At 34.0% G+C, this 20459-nt stretch overlaps 1 protein-coding gene and 1 long non-coding RNA gene across 2 annotated transcripts; one reads left to right on the top strand and one right to left on the bottom strand.

The window, feature by feature from the left end:
• Positions 1 to 651: 651 nt before the first annotated feature.
• On the top strand, positions 652 to 1737 carry LOC121264483. Its single transcript, XR_005940505.1, has 3 exons — positions 652 to 947; positions 1053 to 1190; positions 1687 to 1737. It is a non-coding gene; the product is annotated as an uncharacterized LOC121264483 (long non-coding RNA).
• A 2349-nt stretch (positions 1738 to 4086) lies between these two features.
• Positions 4087 to 6314, bottom strand: LOC121264482 (dihydrofolate reductase-like). The gene is made up of 6 exons (XM_041167671.1): positions 6136 to 6314; positions 5838 to 5930; positions 5271 to 5369; positions 5052 to 5093; positions 4746 to 4977; positions 4087 to 4630 (listed from the first exon to the last, which is right to left on the bottom strand). Exons 1-6 carry the CDS (start codon positions 6244 to 6246, stop codon positions 4422 to 4424), a joined length of 786 nt encoding a protein of 261 aa, XP_041023605.1. The 5' UTR covers positions 6247 to 6314; the 3' UTR covers positions 4087 to 4421.
• Between the last annotated feature and the right edge of the window lie 14145 nt (positions 6315 to 20459).

The following is a 20459-nucleotide window of genomic DNA, read 5'->3' as shown; positions in this document are numbered from 1 at the left end:
ATTATTTCTGAATCTTTACTCTGATATTTTGATAACATGTTCTACTTCCACACTCTGAAAATGAAAATATTTTGTTCTGCATTATGATCTCTATAAATATTCATGTTTACACACTAACATATGTTCTCTGCTTACTGAGTTGTTGATAACTCACCCCTTATCTCCAAACATTTTTCAGATAATCTTGATGGATCTGCAGGAAAGCAAGAGTAGACAGTATTAGAGAGGTTTGATGTTCGAGGAGGAATAAGTGTCCGATGGTACAAGTATTTATTTGAGAGTCTTAGTTAGTAAATTGGTTATTTTCAGTTGTTTTGATTTGATGAGTTAAGGATATTTTTGAGTCTTTTGGAGAGTTTCAATTTATTTTATTGAGAATTTCTTTATTGTCTTTATGAAGGAACATAGATAGTTGGTTTGAGTAAATGAATATTTTATGGAATTTCTGAATTATTTATAATTGTGATATTTGAGTTGATATTTGACTATGCCGCCTGAAGTGTAACGATGAAGTTGCCGGCCCCATTGAATTGGTGTAAGGCCCAAGGTTTGTGAGGCCCGGATCGTGCGCAAAGGCCCAGCCCTTTCCTTGGAGGAGTGTGAAACGGCGCCGTTTTGGGGTAAGTTCCCCTTCGTCCTCAATTCCCCGATTCCTTCTCCCCCTCTATCTCTTTCGGTTTCTTTTCTTTTCTAGGTTTCCCTCATTCAAACGTCTCTCTCACACGTAACTCACATTCACTTCCCGATTTCATCTTTTCCTTTCGTTTGGTCTGTTTTCGTGAGTCCGAATTCCATGCCCTAACTTTTCTCCATTTTCTTTTCCCTAACTTTCGGGTTTTCTCTCAAAGTCGACGTCTCTCTCTCGCGTTCCTCCATCACTGCAGTTTAGCGTTTCTCTCTTCAAACTCGTCTCTCCTCTCCCTCTTGCGCAGTGTCGTCATCTTCAGGTATCTTCATTTCCTCTCAAGTCGACACCTTTCCTTTTATTTTTATTTTATTTTTTCTTCATTTTATCCTCTGTTTCAATGCGCTGCCGTGTGGGGTTTTTCCAGGTGGTGTTGCTGCGTTTTCTCCCTACTGGTGGTTTGGCTTTTAGACGCTCACCCACTCTCGCTTCTCTTTTGTTCTCTCCCGTCTGCGAAGTGGTTAACCTCCTTGCCATAGTGTTGACGCCGAGCTCTGTCAAACAGGTAAGGAAAGCGAGTGCTGTTTTACATTCCTTTTTCATGGTGTGAATTCGTGGCTTTTGATGTTATGATCATTGGAAAATTTCTACTGTTTATAATCAAATTTGGGGGTTTTGTAATCTGATGGTGTTTTGTTGTTGAAGAAGAATTATAAAGGGTGGCTATTGGGTTTGACGAGGTGGTGTGGGAGGAGTTTTGAAATTGTGTAATGTTGTTTTGGTTAAATTGTTGGTGGTTGCTTGGGGTTATGAGCTGTTGAAATGAGTGTGAATTATTGATTATTTGAGTTGACATTGGTTTTGGTGGGCGTATAGGACAATATCAAAATTAGTATATGGTATTTTGGGTTGAAGTGCGGGGCTGTCCAGATTACTATATGGTTGTCTTAGTGAGTTGTTTTTGCTATAATATGATTTGGGATTATGGGTTTTAATTATTTAGATGGAAGTTGTGTCAATTGTCTTTTAACACTCAGTATATATTTATCTTCTATCAATAGGTGACGAGATTTTAGAAGTCGAATTCAAGGCATAGATAATACGCTGCAGGAGTCAGGTAAGCGGGGTTCCTATGCTAGGTTTTATACGAGTTCATAAGATTGAGGTTGACTTTATGAAAACTTGCATACTTTGTGATGAAATGAGAATTTGGGAAAACAAAACCAACCTCGATCACTTATTTGCATTACTTATGAAATCTGTGTGGGGAAGGAAAAATATTTTCTGACATGCATTGTGTAGACAAGCTAAATTCTGTCATGCGGTCTCTGAAATCTGAAAAGAGCGATATTGAGAATCTGAAAAATTGTGCATTTATTTTGAAAGATATTCTGGCTTTTGTTTTCAGTATGTGCAAATGATCTGATTTTGTTTTGGTACTCTATTTTATTTTGATATAACATCTGAAAACCTTTGGCATGGTGTACTGATTTTTGTATCTGACTGTCTCTGCTTTGCTCTGCTCTGCTCTGTTATGCTCTACTCTGTTTTGGTTGGTACCAACTTCTTTGTCTCTGAGTGCACCCACTTTGGAAACAAAGTGGTTTTATTGTGGTCTTTCTTATGTGCACACTCGGAGCTATGAGAAGAATAAAGGAAAGATTTCACCTCTGTCTCTGCCCGGTTTGGCCACCAGGGTTAGCACAACCCTACCGCGGGGGTGAAACATGGTCTCTGCTCTGTGTGATGCTCTGTTTTGATATGATGATGATACTCAACTTATGTTATGCCAAAGTACTACGGGTTTTACTTGTCTTAAAACCATCGCTCTGTTACTTTTGAAAACATGTCTTGCTCTGCATGATAACTCTGTAAAATATTTTGTTCTGCATAATGTACTTTGTAAATGCTCATATTTGCACACTAGCATATGTCCTCTGTTTACTGAGTTGTTGATAACTACCCCCTATCTTCATAATATTTTCAGATGATGTGAAAAGTCCAACTGAGGACCTGGATTAGATTGGTGAGCATGATTAAGTTGATGAGAGGATGTTAAAAGAAGGAATTTTAATGTCCTTTAGATTTAATGTTTCTTAGATTTAATTATAACTTGGAATTTTAATGTCCTTTAGATTTAATGTTTCTTAGATTTAATTATAACTTGGGTTTAGTAAGACTTATGAAATTATCAGTTTGGCTATTATGACTACCGGGAGATTGTGGACTCCTTAGTTTATTCTTTTTGTTGCGGTAATAATTTTGTGAAATTTTTCAAGGTGTTATTTAGAAGGCATGAGATTGAGTTTTGCTAATAAAGTTTATTTTTTTTGGAGATTTATTGTAGTAGCGTTGGGAAACATGTTTATAAGTGACAGGTAGTAATTTTTCGAGCTACCCGGGTTTAGAGCGTTACAATTGGAGAAGCAGCGATTCCGTATTTTGATTTTTGTTTTTTTATTTTTAAAAAGAGTTAATGACATGGCCATCACGTGATAAGGCCACATCAATGGAGTAACTTCATCGGTATGCTTCCGGCGGCAGAGTACATAGCAAGACTATTTAATTAATAAAGCTTTTTGGTAAAGACCTACAAACAAAAAAGCTTTATGTTTGCTGAAATTGGTTCCTCTCAAAAGGTGTTGCTGCAGCTGGACTGCTTCTATGGCCTAAAGGGAATTTATTGAAGTTGCGTTTAAGTAACGAAGTGGTCTTAGATATTCCATGAATAGAAATAAAAAAAGTAATAATAAAATATTAAATAATAATGAATAATAAAAAAAATAGATAAAAAATAATAATAAAATATTAAATAATAGAACATTCTACTATCCAAACAGAGCGTAAGGAGGTTGAAATAGAGCATAGCTTGTAAGAAATAGAAAAGGACCGGAGCATACTGCATGCATGCCGATATAAACGTCACAGATAGCTTGTATGTGTAGTACTGCGCGCAACATGGCTGCTTTAAATCTCGGTCAAATGCTAACTTACACTCTTAAACCTGATGTTTAGCCGAGTAGACTGCTGAGGAAAACAGATTAAACGTGATGTCTCAGGAGCTTCCCCCTCACCTAACCCCTTTTCTCCAAGCATGATTTCTTCATAGCTTCCCCCGCGCCCTCACCTTATACCCGCACGTTCCTACTCTCTTCCTGGCCTTCTCTTCTCTTGATTTTTCCTCTTCTCTTATCCCACTGTGTTTGCATATGTTTTGTGCTAGATTATCAATATTGGGATGCGTCTCATCATTCTCAGCTTCTGCTTATTATATTATTTTTGCCCATGTTATTCAGCTTAAATCGTAATGGCCTGTATTGAATCATTTATACGAATTCTGAGATGATTTTCTACATTCTATTAAATTTAGGAGCTTGATCTACCAGAGCAAGACGTGGGCACATCGATCAAGTGAACTGGGCGCTATTGGAGTGCTGGAGTAGATCAAACGGGAAAAATAATTATACTGCTGCAGATAAACTGTATATAAACGGTTTACTGCTAAAATCTCTCCATAAAACAATGGACAACACAGTTTGTAGGATTTGTTTTCAGACCCACAACACATCTGAAATATCTCCATCAAACCTTTGCAAGGCACATTGCTCGGATTTTTTTTTTGTTACAATACTTTGTTACATTTTATTCATTGTATTTATATATGGAAGGCATGTGATCAGTCGAGGACAATCCATTCCAAACAAAACGCATTCACCAAACACAAACCTATCTGGATCCATTGATTTGAGCTAAAAACTATTGGAAAGAGCACACTTATTTTTCAGGTTTGAGATTTTCAGGCCTGGACTGCCTCGGCAATTTCGAGTTCCCTCTTGTTTATGTCCATTGCACTCTTTTCTTGGTTATTGATCTTACTCATTTCTTCTGGCTTTTTCTCCTCGGAATCAACTTTTACCTCCCCGTTTTCCAGTTCATGCTTCTTCTCAATGCTCTCTCGGATGATTTCTGCTGTAAAGTTGCGCATCTGCCCTGTGGAAACCTCATCTGCCAATTACACCCAGATCAGTCAGGCAGCCAAAACTTCAGTGCTACACACACACACACAAACTTACAAAATAAAAACAGAGATTGAGAAAGAGGATTGAGCAGATTAAACAACCTAATCTGGGGACAGTATGGCCTTGGGGATGCCTTATGATGAGAGGGTTGTCAAAAGCGGTAGCAAGCTCTTGGGAAGGCAGTTTCAACCAATCCTTCTCTCCTATAAAGTGTACAGATTTGACCCTGATGGCATCTTTGTAGGCTACCTCGCATATGCTTGGGTCTCTGAATTTTGACCCTGATACTGATACGAACAGTTTAAAGGGTGGATGCTCCTTCAGCAGCTTTCCCTGATTTCCCACTTATGCTTTCAATATAATGTAGTGAATTTGAGTGACAAGATAGAGTGAGAGTTAAGACTTACTTGTGCCTGGTAGCCCAGCAGAAGGGCTGATAGCGTTGCACCCTGCGTAGTAGAATGGATTAGAGTCATTCAAGAAACAATGGAACTTATTGGGATGTGGCAGCAGTTTGAAAACTTTGAAGGTTCCAACAAATGGTCGAGAAGGGGAAAGTTGTACGTCAAATTATAAAACTCTCTGTTTTGTAAATTAATGATGTAATTACAAGCTTGGATGCATACCTGAGAGAATCCAAGCAAACCAGCAAAAGGACCTTCTCTTGTTATGTAATCACACAAGTAAGAGATGCATTCCTCCAAGTTTGTGTACTCAGTGAAGTCCTGAAATTAATCAATTAATTAAGGTCATCATTAAAGACATGCAATGGGATTATATATACTTGTTTTTTTTTTTATCTTTGCCAAATAAAAAAATATGCATCCTTGTCTCGGTTCCTCTGATTTGTAAAAAGTTTCATAGATCTAACTCATTTTATAAAATCAATTCTACAAAACAAGATTGCTCATTCCTTATAAACAGGCTTAAGACCTTGTCCACAAGTAATATGGGATTATTCCTCAATACCTTCCTTCATGCAGGCCAGCATTTTTCCTAATCTTTGTCACGAGATAAGTAGTGTAGCCCCCACATTCGTCTTGTGGCAAACTCTAATACTATGAAGAAATTCATGAATCTAATTCATCTCATAAAATCGATTCTACAAAAGACGATTATTTATTTCTTATAAACAAACTCAAGACCGTGGATTATTTCTCAACAATTAGAAACAGCAGCAGAGAGATGTTTACCTTGTCAAACTGGAACCACTCGAAGTAAGGTGGTGGGAAGATGCCCTCTATCTCGGATTTTCCTCCGGCAGGAAAAAGACCATCTGGGAACACCTGTGTATGTGATAAATAAAGCTCTTTAATGTCAATTTCAACGTATCTGCCTAAAAGTCAGATTTTTAACACTTGCCAGCCATAGCTGCGGTTTCTTCGAGCAAAGAGAACCATTCTACTTCAATTGACATGAAAAATCCAGAAATCCAGAAACGCATAAAGCTGCTGGTAAGCAAGAGATTTTAAGTGGGTTAACATAACATACCAGGTCGAATTGAGCGAAGATAGAAGGATCCCATTTGCTAATTTGCTTTTTGAGGAAACTCCCGCTGGTCCTGAATCCATGGAGGCATAGTATCTTCATCTTCTTCTCCATTTTTCGAGCAACAATGAATAATAGCCTGAAGAGGGGAGCAGAGATTTTCCCATGCTTTTGTAAGGGAAGGAATTAGCTTATAATTTCTAACTACCACCAAATTTAAGGCCCCAACTACCCCCTTGCTGGTTTGTTTGGTGGTGCACGTGCACCCAAATTGTGTGTCACGTCCATACTCCAGAGTGGAACTGAAATTGCTAAAAAAAAAAAAAAAACCGTAAAAATTGGAAAGTTTAGGTATATTCTAATGTTTGGGTGTAGTTCAGAAATGTAGACTTTTGAGGAATATTAAATCGGTAGTGTATGGAGTAAAATCAGTGAAAGTAGAAAAATTCTGCCCATCATCTTTATGCAACACGTTATATATAATTTTTTTTTTTTATCAAATATGTAATATATAGATGATGAGTAAAATAATTCAATTAATTAGAAAGAATAAAACTAAAAATCAAATTTTTTTAAAAAAATATAGTATATGATATGTGATGTGTGAGAATAATGACTAGCAAAACCCGTAAAAATATTATGAATTATTACCTACACAAATATAGGGTTACAATTGGAAATGAAAGCTCTTTTTGTCACCTGGAGATGCATGATTCAAGGGAGCTGCCCTCCCATTTCTTGAATGTAGGGCTTAGCACTAATAATGTTGGAGTCGGAGTGCCCTATCTCTGACTCTGACTCCGATTCATATAGTCTCCAATTTGACTCCGACTTCAACTTGTTGGAGCGGAGTCGGATTTGGATTTTTTTATTAGATTTTTTTTCTTAGTCCATTTAAAATTTCAATTTGACGATCTTGAACTCTCACTAATCAGATTTGGGTTTTCAATTTTCAATTTTTTTAAAAAATATTTTTTCAATTTTAATTTTATTAAAACATAACCAAAATTGAAAAAATAAATCATTGCACAAATTAATGTTATTATACATTAGTATTATATGTTATTATATGTTAATGCTTATACATTAGAATTACATGTTATTATATATAGTACTGTTCATGTTAGAGTTACTGTTTTGTACTGTTCTAGTGTCTATATAAAGGGGTTCATTTCATATGAAGAAAGGTCACGAATATTAACTGCTTATAAATATGATGAAAACATGTAAGTGATTAAAACAGAAAATGATTTATCTTTAGAAAATGCTGTAAACACATTAATATATGCATTAACTAAACACTCTGTTGGTGATCCGGTTCAATTCAAAAAAAGAACTAGTGATTTATTGATTAATCTAAAATGCCCTCAATTATTTGATTTCCGTTTGTATAAAGATGTATTTCTAACTAAAGTTATAATAAAAAATGATTGCCAACAGCCATACTGGAAGGAAAAGTTCATAGCCGGACTTCCATATTACTTCGCCCAAAAGGTACGAGAATCATTATTAAGAGCAGATGATACTATTGATTTTCATAATCTCACATATGATGATATAATAAGTAAAATTAATAGAACTGGATTAACTATGTACAACGATTTAATATTAAAGAAGCAAATGGAGAAAGAAAAGAAATTTGCTAGAAAGGAATTAGGTACCTTTTGTGAATAATTTGGTTATACTCCATTATTAGCTCCTTCAAGAAGACACAAAAAAAGGAAAAAGAGTTTATAAGAATTATTCTAATAAAAAACGAATGTACAAAAAACTTTATAAAAAGAGAAAAGATAAACAAACATATAATAAGCCACTAAAAAGTCTTAAAAAGACTAATAAAAAGAAAAAACAGATTGTTTGTTATAAATGCAGAAAAGTATGACATTATAAATCAAATTGTAAAGTCAAGCAACATATTAATGAATTAGATATATCCGAAGCATTAAAAGAAAAATTATTAGATACTTTATAATACATTCAAGTGAAGAGGAAGATAGTTCTTAAGAAGAAGAAGAAATCTATCAATTCAAATAATCAAGTTTTTCAGAACAATCTTCTAATAGTGAATCAGAAGAAGATGAAGTACAAATTTGTAATTGTCTATATAAGGATAATTGTATCTGTAACAAAACCATTAATGTACTTTTAAAACAAGAAGACATTATATTATAAATAATAAACAAAATCAGTAACCCTCAAGAAAGAAAAGATTAATTAGAAAAGCTAAAAAATACTTTTAATAATCAAAACACTTTAGTAACGTCATCCTTAACACCTTACAATTTTTCAGAAATAAAATGAAGATTTAAAACTGACAAACAGAAAATTACGATTCAAGATATACAACAAGAAATCAATGAGATAAAACAAGAAATTAGAAATTTAAAAACATCCAATCTTAAATTAGAAGTTTCAAATGAACAATTATTACAAGAAATTATATTATTAAAAATAAAGAAAAACAAAAAAAAATCTTCATGATAAAGAACATAAAATAGAATAAGGAAAATGTTCAATATTAGTTATAAAAGATGAAACAGACAATTTTATTAATATTCTTGATAAGATAAACTTTCAAAAATGGTATGTTGAAATAACAATTTTAATTAATCAATAATTCTATTTTACTACAATTGCCCTATTAGATACAGGAGCGGATTTGAATTATATACAAGAGGGATTAATACCTTCTAAATATTTTGAAAAAACAAAGAAAACATTATCCCAAGCCAATGAAACAAAATTGAATATAAATTATAAATTATCCAATGCACATATCTATAATAATGGAATTTATTTTAAAACAACATTCATTTTAGTAAAAAATATTAATACTAAAGTAATATTAGTAAATCTCTTTCTTACTCTACTTTATCCTTTTTCTGTAACAGAAGAAGGAATTTTTACTAAAATACTAGGACAAGAAATTCAATTTAAATTCCTGTTTCCCCTAGTATCAAAAGAAATTAACTCTTTAAAGGAAGTCTCATTAACCAGAGAAATTAATTTTTTAACAAAAAATAGAATTAGAAGAAAAGAAAATCAGATAAATTTCTTAAAACAAGAATTAAAATATAAAAGAATTCAAGAACAGTTAAAAGACCCGTTATTAACCCAAAGAATTGATAATTTTAAGACTATAATCGAAAATGAAGTATGCTCTAACCTGTCTAATGCTTTCTGGAATAGAAAACAACATATAGTTGAATTACTCTATGAAAAAGAATTTTCTGAGAAAAATATTCCAACCAAGGCTAGACATATCCAAATGAATAATGAATTATTAGAATACTGCAAAAAAGAAATTAATGATTTAAAACAAAAAGGATTAATAAGGAAAAGTAAATCACCATGGAGTTGTGCTGCCTTTTATGTTAAAAAATAAGCAGAATTAGAAAGAGTAATTCCTCGTCTAGTAATAAATTACAAACCTTTAAATAAGGTATTACAATTGATTAGATATCAAATTCCTAATAAAAAAGATTTATTATCCCGATTATATGATGCTACAGTATTTTCAAAATTTGACATGAAAAGTGACTTTTGGCAAATCGAAATTGCTGAAAAAGATCGATACAAGACAGCCTTCACAGTTCCCTTTGGACATTTTGAATGGAATGTTATGCCTTTTGGATTAAAAAATACCCCTAGTGAATTTTAAAATATTATGAATGAGATATTTATCCATTTCACTCATTTTTCGATAGTGTATATAGATGATGTATTAATATTCTCTTCATCTATTGAACAACATTAGAAATATTTAAATACTTTTGTTCAAGCTATCAAACAAAATGGATTAGTCGTTTCATCATAAAAAATAAAATTATTTCAAGAAAAAATTAGATTTCTCAGACATGAAATCTATCATGGAACTATTACACCAATTAGTAGAGCTATAGAATTTACTGATAAATTTTCAGATGAAATAAAAGACAAAAATCAATTACAGAGATTTCTAGAGAGTCTCAACTATGTTGCAGATTTCTACTAATCTCTCATACCATTATTTAAACCATTATTTAAGAGATTAAAAAAGAATCCACCATCATGGACAGAGAAATATACTAATATTATAAAACAAATTAAAACTCATGTTAAGAAATTACCATGCTTAGGACTTTCATCTCTTCATACTTTTAAAATTGTTGAAATAGATGCCTCTGATCTTGGATATGGAGGAATTATGAAACAAAAATTATCAACTGATTTGGAACAGATTGTTCGATTCCATTCAGAATGTTGGAATCCTACCCAAAAGAATTATAGTAGTATTAAAAAAAATTTAGTTATCGTATTATGCATTTCCAAATATTAAGATGATTTGTTGAATCAAAAATTTTTACTTAGAATAAATTGTAAATCAGCCAAGAAAGTTTTGATTAAAGATGTATCTGGCTGCTAAACAAATATTTACCAGATAGCAAGCTATATTAAGTATTTTTTATTTTGATATTGAGCATATTAAAAGAGAATCTAATTTTCTTCCTGATTTTCTATCTCGAGAATTCTTACAGGAAAAATTATGTCATCTTCAAAGTCAAAAGTAAAGTCCAAATCCTCATACGCACGGCCACCATCTCCTCCTTATCCTTCACCTTGTCCTTCTGCAACTCCAATACCATATACGGTATTGGGGTCATTACCGCAAAACTTTAGACCCTCTTACAATTCATTTTCACCATTAGCTCTTCCAAAATTGTCAACATATTCTAAAGCTGTTTCTCCCTCTTCCTTTTCTCCTTCCCAAATTATTAATCCTCCATTATTATCTCAGCCTTCTTCATCTTCTATTATCATCAAATCTCATTGGCATCCAGTCTTTCCTATTGAATCTGAAATTCAACACCTGTCTGACCCCAGAAATTACTTGATGCCTTTCTTTTACCAGACTGACATTATGTTTCACAAAACATTAAGAAAACTCAGCATTTTTATGAATTCATATTAGTAGATACCGACTCAATTATTCTCTCAGAAATTTATTATTCTCTTCAAACTCAACATTCTCCACTTGCATCTCCAATTATTGTTTTTCATAAAGTTACCATTAAACAAGTTCTCACTCTGGAACAATGGGGAAAAAATTCCTATTTAACAAGAAAATTCTCTCATCCTTATGATCCTCATTATTATGATTATTATGATTACCAGCAAGTATGGACAAAAATATTTCTAAGACAAAATAAAAATTTACGTCATTCATGGTTCCTTCATTTTGACAAATTACAATAAATCAACACACTCCCGAAATGGTTCTCACTATGGTGGGAATATTATAGACCCGAACATCTTCTTCTTTCTCTTCCTCTTCAAGAAAGTCTTCGATATTTTACTTCACAAAATGACAGTCCACCAGCATTAAACCATTGTTCACCACTTCTGCTTTTCTTTCTCAAAACAAAATCAAATTAGATTATGAAATGGGAATACGTCATCAAACGCCATCCCTCTCTCAAAACCATTATGTTTCTATCCCGCCAAGTTTCTGTCAAATGGTGAAAAAAATACAATTATGATCATGTATTAAAGATGTTTTCAAAAGTTACCAAAACTCCAAAAGTCCTAGTCCAACAAAGCAGATTTCAAGCAACATCCATTACCAACAAGAAGGATTTGGAAAAATTAGCCGAAGCAATGTCACAAGTATTAGACAATGAAGATGAAGAAGAAGCACAACATCCAGCCAGATCATCTCTACTACAACAACTCGTATTATCACTAGCCCATCAGGCCTCTCCTTCTCAACAGACCTCCCAATTTCAGGGTAACCAAGTTGCCTCTCCTTCTCAAGATTACTCACCTTACCATCCAGTACATCTAATGGATTCTCAATACCCGTTTGAACTGGAATTAGCAAATTATGATCCTCAGAATATGTGATTCCAAAAGATTACTACTTTTTCGATTAGCCAGCATGACAGACAGAAGTTGTCAGGAATATTATCTCTCCAGAAGATTATTCATGACAGATTATTGTCCAGCAAAACAACAAATGATTTTGTACATACAAAGCTTACATGTCCTGTACTGTGTTTGTTTTTAGCGTCGGCTGATACTGTTATTTTTTTTAGTGTCGGCTGATATTGTTCATGTATTATTAGAGTTACTGTTTTATACTGCTCTAGTGTCTATATAAAGGGGTTCATGTGGGAAGAAGGACATTCAGAATTCTGAATTCAGAATTCTGATCTGAAATCCCTTCATCTTTTGCCCAAACCTCTCCATTCCAGTCCTCCTCACTTTGTAAATCTTTCAATCTTCCTTCCCTCATGTCTTCAGCTTCCAACTCCTTTGAGAATTAGTCTCCTTGTAAGTATTATGTTTTTAATGAAGAAGTTTGTTTCATATCTCTTTTCTATATTATTTACTGCTTCATGCATATAGTTGGTTATACCGCCTGCTCTATTTGTTATCATGCATATGGCTGGTTTTACCACCTATTATTGTTATTAATATCTTAATATCATCTATTTATTATCTGGGATATATGCCTTTGGTATCAGAGCCATTGGTGATTATATTGTTGATATTTTATTTACTGTTGCTATTTTCCTTATTGTTTAATTTTGAATTACATATTATATGATGGATTTCTATTATGCTCATAGTACTGGCTTTCGTGATTTGTATGAGTTAAAATGTACAGAATATAATTTAAAAATAGAATTAGAAATCTTGATGGATAATATAAAAAATCTTAAAAGACAACAACAATTGATGAGATAAGATTATACATTAATGATGAGTAAATATCATGTATATCGAAGTAGACAAACAGCAATAGATTATTATGAAGCTGACTGCACTTTCTTAGTACATGTTATTATATTTTAGTTATTATATATTAGTATTACATGTTATTATAAATTTATATATTTGTGTTTATACATAATACATTAATATTAAATATTATTATACATTAGTTATTATATAATTAGTATTACATGTTATTATACATTAGTTGTTATTATACATTAGTGTTACATGGTAGTAATAGTCAGTAGTATAGTGTTTACACATATTAAACTATTATTAGTAAATTTCGTCTATTTATATTATAGTATAAGCATATTATTTTATAATAATTTTCTCATATTAGTATATTATTGAATTTAATTAACTACATAAGTTATAGTTATATAAAAAAAATATGATTAATATATAAAAAAATACATATATTTTTATAAAATATGTACAATATCGGAGTCAAAGTCGGTACATCACCACCTCCGACTGCAACTACGACTTTTTTTATTAAAAAAATTCTGACTCCGAAATCCAACTCCACACCTACTCCACTCTGATTCTAATAAGTACAATAGCGAAGTCGGATTTTTAGATTTTTGATCGACCTTACTTGAATGTGACAATTCTTGGGAGATGATGGAATGTTGAGCGTGGCATTCAATGAGGATGTTTAAGGTAAAACATAGAAGAAAAATTATAATTTCTTGTGGATAATTAATAAAATATTTATACGGTATAATTTAATTTAAAATTTAAAATTTATAAATTAAATTTTATTTAAGTAATATGGATGATGTACTTTATCAACATAGTTAAAAATAAAATAACTCTAATTGATATTTAAATTATGCTCATCCTTGTTGTCATGCTTCAAGAAGTTTATCAAAGTTATATAAATGATTACAAGAAATTTCATGATTAGGATTTTTGAAGTACGATACAGATGTCGGGGTGATTGAAGAGTTAATAATTCATTTTGGGTCAGAACTAAAATATAAGCAGTTTTTTTTTTTAGTCCCTTTATAAATACGGTGACATTTTTGGCACTGGTATAAAAGAAACAACAATGCAAAAACAAAGAGTCTATATGTGATATCCTGTATTTATATATATTTTGACTAAGTAATTATTATATTTCTTTAGATTATAGGCTTTCTCCTTTTAAATTATAGATGATTTACCTGATATTATTTTACGACTTTTAATTAAAAAATTTAATTCAATATGTTTTATTATTATTAATTATTGTTCATTATTTAAAATGCTCTTTATTTTAAATTAGTTTATTGTTGGATTTTACTATTTTATTTTATTTAGTTACTGTGTTTTAATTTAAGTTATTGTTTTAAATCATGTTCGTTGGATTAGTTTCAAAACCCTAAGTTGAAAGACTGGATCTCATTTTTTTTCCTTTCTTTTTTTTCTTTTTCCCTTTTCTCTTTTTCTGCTTCTTTCTTTTTATTCCTTTTTTCTTTCTTCCTCCCCTGCCTCCTGCACAACCCCCTCCCCCTGTTTCCCTCTCCGTGCGTTTCCCCCCAGCTTGCCACCGTGTGCCGCCTGTTGCCGTCACCGCCCAACCCACCAGCTTCACCACCCTCCGCAACCTCACCCAACCCCATGCTCCCTCTTTCTCTCTCCTGGCCATGTATAGCCCGAGCGGGCTCAACACTCATTACACCACCGTGCGCCACCACCACCACAGCAGCTTCCCTCTTGTCAGGCATCATCCCCCACCAAGCTCAACCCCTAACTCTCTGTCGTCCACTCCCACAAAGCTCACCAAGCCCCATAGTTTTCTCCCCTATCCGCCATTGTCCTTATCGCCTAGCCACCGCACCACCACCAACGACTTCCCCACCCACCGATGACCTCCTAATATGAACCCGCGGGAATGAAATCTCTTGAATCCACAATCAATTTGAAAACTCCCCAAGAAAGCCAAATTCAAGTCAATGGATGGAAAACCTAGATCCGATGAGAGATTATATCAAAATCTAGACCCATTGAAGAACCCGTCTCAAGAACCTAGATTACAAAGGACGAACGCCATAAAGGTTGTGATTTACCTTTGATAAGTTCAAGAGTTCAATCAAGAACAAGAGGAGAAACCTCAACTCACAAATAACATTCAATATTGTCTAACTTTCAAATGAGACTATAAGGAGTATTTAAACTAAACCTAATTAAAACCCTAGCCAAAATAAAGCCCTTTTTTACCCAAAATGCCCTGATGAACAGTGTCGCGCTACAGTACCCGCGGCTACAGTAATGCTACAGTACCTCTTGAAACCCTAATTCCTAAAAAGTAACTTTCCAAATAAGCCCTTGGCCAAAATATAAGGCCTTCTTGAAAGCCCTAATTCATTAAAAATAAGACGTGTGGGCCAGGCATCTTCAAGCCCATTTATTCTAAATTAATAAAATAAATCATTTAACCAAATTGGAAGTCTCCAATAACAATAGGCCCTACCTCTATCATGTCTTCCACAGCTTGAATCAAGTGGATCAAAGCTGGTTCTCCTTCTTTCAAGCCCATCTTGAGTGTTGGGCTCTTGCTAGCTTCATCCCAAGTGGATTGCACCAATCTGTGCATTGCTTCCTTGATCTTGTAATTGGCCCATATGGAATTTGCAAATGATCTTTAAGACTAGGCCCACCTTGGTTCCCATCATTCCCCTCTCCTCAAAAGGATTCGACCTCGAATCTCCACCTGGATCAAAAGGAAAAATGTTAGTAACATTGAAAATAGCAAAAACATGATACTTACTTGAAAGATCTACTTCATATGTATTTTCATTAATTTTCTCAAGAAATTGAAAATGTTCATCCAAGCTACTCCTATCATCAACAAGCAAAGCCATCAAAGGTAAAGGAGTAAGTGGATTAAAACCATAAACAACCTCAAATGGAAAATAAGAAATAGTAGTATGCAAAGTTTTATATGCACACTCTAATAAGGGCAAATGATACTCCCGCAAATGTCCATGTAGCAATTCAATGAATGGCAAATGATACTTTCACAAACGTTCATGAAACACACCTAAAGTTTTTCTTACACCACTCCAATTATATGCAAACTCAATGAATGGCAAGTAATACTTCCACAAATGTTCATGCAATACTTCAGTGAATGGCAAATGATACTCCCACAAACGTTCATGCAACATATTGAAAGTCTTCCTTACACAAAGTTACCCAACAAATCACCATGTCTACCACACACAAGCAACTTAAGCATAAAACTAGTTGGCACACAAAATCTATTCTCTCTAAACAAGTACCATCTAATTTATAGAACTTACCAAACGATACTTTTTCACATGTTCCATACATACTAGCAAAGTCATCATCATTAGTATGCAATTCCTTATTATATTCAAGTCTCAACAATTTTACATCTAAAATGAAGATAAAGACGTACCTTCTTGCTAAAGCATCAATCACAAAATTTTCCATACCTTGTGTGTATTTGAATACATGTGGAAAAGTCTCAACACAGTCCTCCCACTTAGCATGCATTATAGTCAACGACATACCTTGTCCCTTCAAGTGTGTAAAAAACTCATGTTCTTCAAGGAAGGGTCGGTTAGGAATTGTCACACCTAGCACAAAATCAATGTAGTGTTTTATCTCCCTAATAGGTGGCAATCCACAAAACACGCCGCTAAGAATCATGACCTCATATCCCTGCAACAAAGAAACAACAACACTAGGCAAAGAGTCATTAAATTTGTTAGTATAAAAGTTTGCTTTAGTATAAAAACTCACTTTTGTCTCTCTGTTTCTCTTTGCAATCTCTCTTTCTTTTTCCTCTCGTGGCACCACTCTTTTTTCTTGACTCTCAGCCACCTCTATATTTTCTTTTTTACTCTTTCTTTCTCTTGAAGCTTTGGCCTCATTCTCTCTTTTCATCTCACTATATTTTTCATTTTCACTCTTTTTTTTTTCTTTCACTCTCCTCCTTTTTTGAACTCTCGGCCTCACAATTGTTTTTCAACTCATTCTCTATTTTTCTTGAGATTTCAGCTTCACCCTCATCTTTTCCCTTAGGTAGTTCGGTCTTCTCCTTTGTTACAGCTTGATCATTTTTGTCCCACTTTGGTTTTCAAGGAGTACTAGAAACCAAAGTATACCTTGATGTACCCTTTATTTTCAACTTCCTCTCCACCTTCATAGCCATGTGTACCATGTCCTCTACCTCCACATAATGTTGCAACTCAACTACATTGGCTATCTCCCTATACAACCCACTCAAAAATTTTGTCATTGTGGCCTCCCGATCCTCCACTACATTAGCCCGAATCATAGCCATCTTCATCTCCTTATAGTAATCCTCTACACTCCTAGACCCCTGTGTAAGATTTTGTAATTTTTGGTGGAGGTCTCTATAGTAGTGGCTAGGTACAAATCTCCGCCTCATGATAGCTTTCAACTATCTCCAAGTTTCTACAGGCTTCTCAAGATTCCTCCTCCTATTGGTCACTAATTGATCCCACCAAATACTCACATAATCAGTGAACTCAATTACTGCCAACTTCACCTTCTTCTCCTCAGAGTAATTATGACAAGCAAACACCAACTCTATTCTTTTCTCCCACTCTAAATAAACTTCAGGGTCAGTTCTACCTTGGAATGATGGTATTTTCATTTTGATGCTCCCAAGGTTCTTATCTACTCCATCTCGAACCCCCGGCTTTGCCCTAAGTCCTCTTCCACGCCTAACTCCTTTATGTCTATCCAATCTAACTTCATATGTTAAGTCTTCCTCATCCTCACCATCTCCCTCATTCTCATACTCATTTTCAACTCTATGCTCACGTCACCTCCTATCTCTCCCACCTTGCAGATTTCTAATCATTGCTTATTGATGATCCATCCTATCCCTCACTTCACCTAACACCAAGTTCAACCACTCAAACTGTTGTTGCATAGATTACAACACAAAGGATGAGTTATCTACCATCTCCTTTGGTAAAGAGCCACTCCGATGAGACATTGTAAAGTGCTGCACAAATGAATGTTAGTGGAAAAACCTCACATACTCCCTTACGTGTTTACACTCGAATAATGGCATTCCACTTGTGTTTCACTCCTAATTGACTTTTCCCCGATAATAGTCTCACACTCTCTTGCCTTTTACCTCAATAGTTTTCCCGCTCAAGTTCTTTAAGAACTAGTTGAACTAAATCAAGACAATACAACATTGTATTATTCCAACCAGTAATATAGATCTAAAAAACAAGAAACAATGAAGGAATAAAACGACACGGGACTCAAGGAATTTATATGAGGGAAAGAATAATTATAGAACAAGATACCAACTACAAATATGTATTCAGCCCCTTTGACGATAAAACTCAATCAACAAATGTTTTTCTTTATCTTTGTTGTGACTATGCAGTAACCTTTAAATATGCTACCTCTCCTTATCTTCTTCTCATTCTTCTTCTTCTTCTTCTTCTTCTTCTTCTTCTTCTTCTTCTTCTTCTTCTTTTTTTTTCGAATTTTATTTTACTTTCTTTTCCTTTCCTTTCCTTTCTTTTCTTTTCTTTTCTTTTCGTTTCCTTTCTTTTCTTTTCTTTTCTTTTCTTTTTTCTAATTCAATCACAAACAGAAATACTCAATTGCAAAAAATAAAGCAATTGAATTGAAGCACACAAGAATTGACAACGAAATAGAAGAGAATCAATGGAACGACATTCCAAGCAATTGACAAACTCAGATACGCATTAAACCCTAGAATTTTAAAACCCTAGGTGATGCAAATTTCAGCCAAACCCAAAACCCTCAGAATTTTGGCAGCCTACTTTTCGTTTTAGCAATTTTTTTTTTTTTTTGGCAACTCTAGAACAATGTAGTCCTAGAATTAAATTTAAGGATGCAAGAAATTAAAAGATAGAATCAGACCTGATTGAAAACCTTGCTCTAAATACTAAATGATATGAACCCGCGTGAATGAAATCTCTTGAACCCACAATCAATTTGAAAACTCCCCAAGAAAGCCAAATTCAAGTCAATGGATGGAAAATCTAGACCCGATGAGAACTCGTTTCAAGAACTTAGATTATATCAAAATCTAGACCCATTGAAGAACCCATCTCAAGAACCTAGATTACAAAGGAGGAACGCCACAAAGGTTGTGATTTACTTTTAATAAGTTCAAGAGTTCAATCAAGAGCAAGAGGAGAAACTTCAACTTACAAATAAAATTCAATATTCTCTAACCTTCAAATGAGGCTACAAGGAGTATTTAAACTAAACCTAATTAAAACTCTAGCCAAAATAAAGCCCCTTTTTACCTAAAATGCCCTGATGAACAGTGTCGCGCTATAGTACCCGCTGCTACAGTAACGCTACAGTACCTCTTGAAACCCTAATTCCTAAAAAGTAACTTTCCAAATAAGCCCTTGGCCAATATACAAGGCCTTCTTGAAAGCCCTAGTTCATTAAAAATAAGACGTGTGGGCCAGGCATCTTCAAGCCCACTTATTTTAAACTAATAAAATAAATCATTTAACCAAATTGGAAGTCTCCAATAACAATAGGCCCTATCTCTAAGTTATATCTTCCACAGCTTGAATCAAGTAGATCAAAACTGGTTCTCCTTCTTTCAAGCCCATCTTAAGTGTTGGGCTCTTGCTAGCTTCATCCCAAGTGGATTGCACCAATCCGTGCATTACTTCCTTGATCTTCTTGGCCCTTGATCTTGTAATTGGCCCATCTAGAATTTACAAATGATCTTTAAAACTTGGCCCACCTTGGTTCCCATCACCTCCCCTATCCAATCTCATTATAAATTAGTTCGCTAAGTCGCACCAGTGACGCACTGACTCCCACGTACGGAAACACGAGACTCATGATATCGGGATGACGATAACACGGGTCACGTATCCCAACGATAAGTACCAAGTGTGTGTACATGTACAAATTGTACAACAAAAATGCAACGGATAAATTAAAGTCAATCAACTAAGTATCAGAATTTTAACTACATATTTACTTAAATAAAACGTTTAAAAAGAGTTATACAGTTATCCCAAAAAATATAATACAGAGATCAAAACACATAAACGAGTGGGAAACAAATCCCATAATCCCAAGTGACCCCATGTCACTCCTCCGATGGAGTCGATCCCTCAGGCTCCACATCCTCATCTGCATCAAAATTTACGGCACTATAAATCGATACAACAGGGTAAGGAATACCACATGAGATATGAATCTCAATAAGTAACAACCCAAACAACCCAAGAGATAAAAAAGCATTAATGCAACCAACAAATATGCGTGCATATGATGGAATATGCATTAGACCCAAAACATCATTTTTCAAGAAAATGAATATTTTCTAACGCATGCCAAAATCTCATTTTGGCCCAAAACATTCTGTCAAAACATTTCCCGCCATTTTTCCCGAAGATGGCCCAAAAAAGTAATTCACCATTTTTCCAGAAAATAATTCACATAAAATCCTTTTATCCAAAACTCGTCATTTTTCCAAAAAATGGCCCAATATCCATTTACTGTATGCACCATGATCTCCCATAGGGACCATCCTCACACCACACCCTGGTTCC

This window comes from Juglans microcarpa x Juglans regia, chromosome 5D (assembly GCF_004785595.1).
Source record: "Juglans microcarpa x Juglans regia isolate MS1-56 chromosome 5D, Jm3101_v1.0, whole genome shotgun sequence".
Taxonomy (NCBI): domain Eukaryota; kingdom Viridiplantae; phylum Streptophyta; class Magnoliopsida; order Fagales; family Juglandaceae; genus Juglans; species Juglans microcarpa x Juglans regia.
Note: the sequence above shows the minus strand (reverse complement) of the source record. Positions and strands in the feature narration are given on the sequence as shown.

Excerpts from the sequence above, each read along its gene's own strand:
- LOC121264482 (XM_041167671.1), bottom strand. The coding sequence starts at position 6,246 with ATGGAGAAGAAGATGAAGATACTATGCCTCCATGGATTCAGGACCAGC. Across the intron at positions 5,370-5,837 it reads AGTGGTTCCAGTTTGACAAG|GACTTCACTGAGTACACAAA; the intron begins GTAAACATCTCT and ends GATTAATTTCAG. Across the intron at positions 5,094-5,270 it reads GTTTGCTTGGATTCTCTCAG|GGTGCAACGCTATCAGCCCT; the intron begins GTATGCATCCAA and ends TCTACTACGCAG.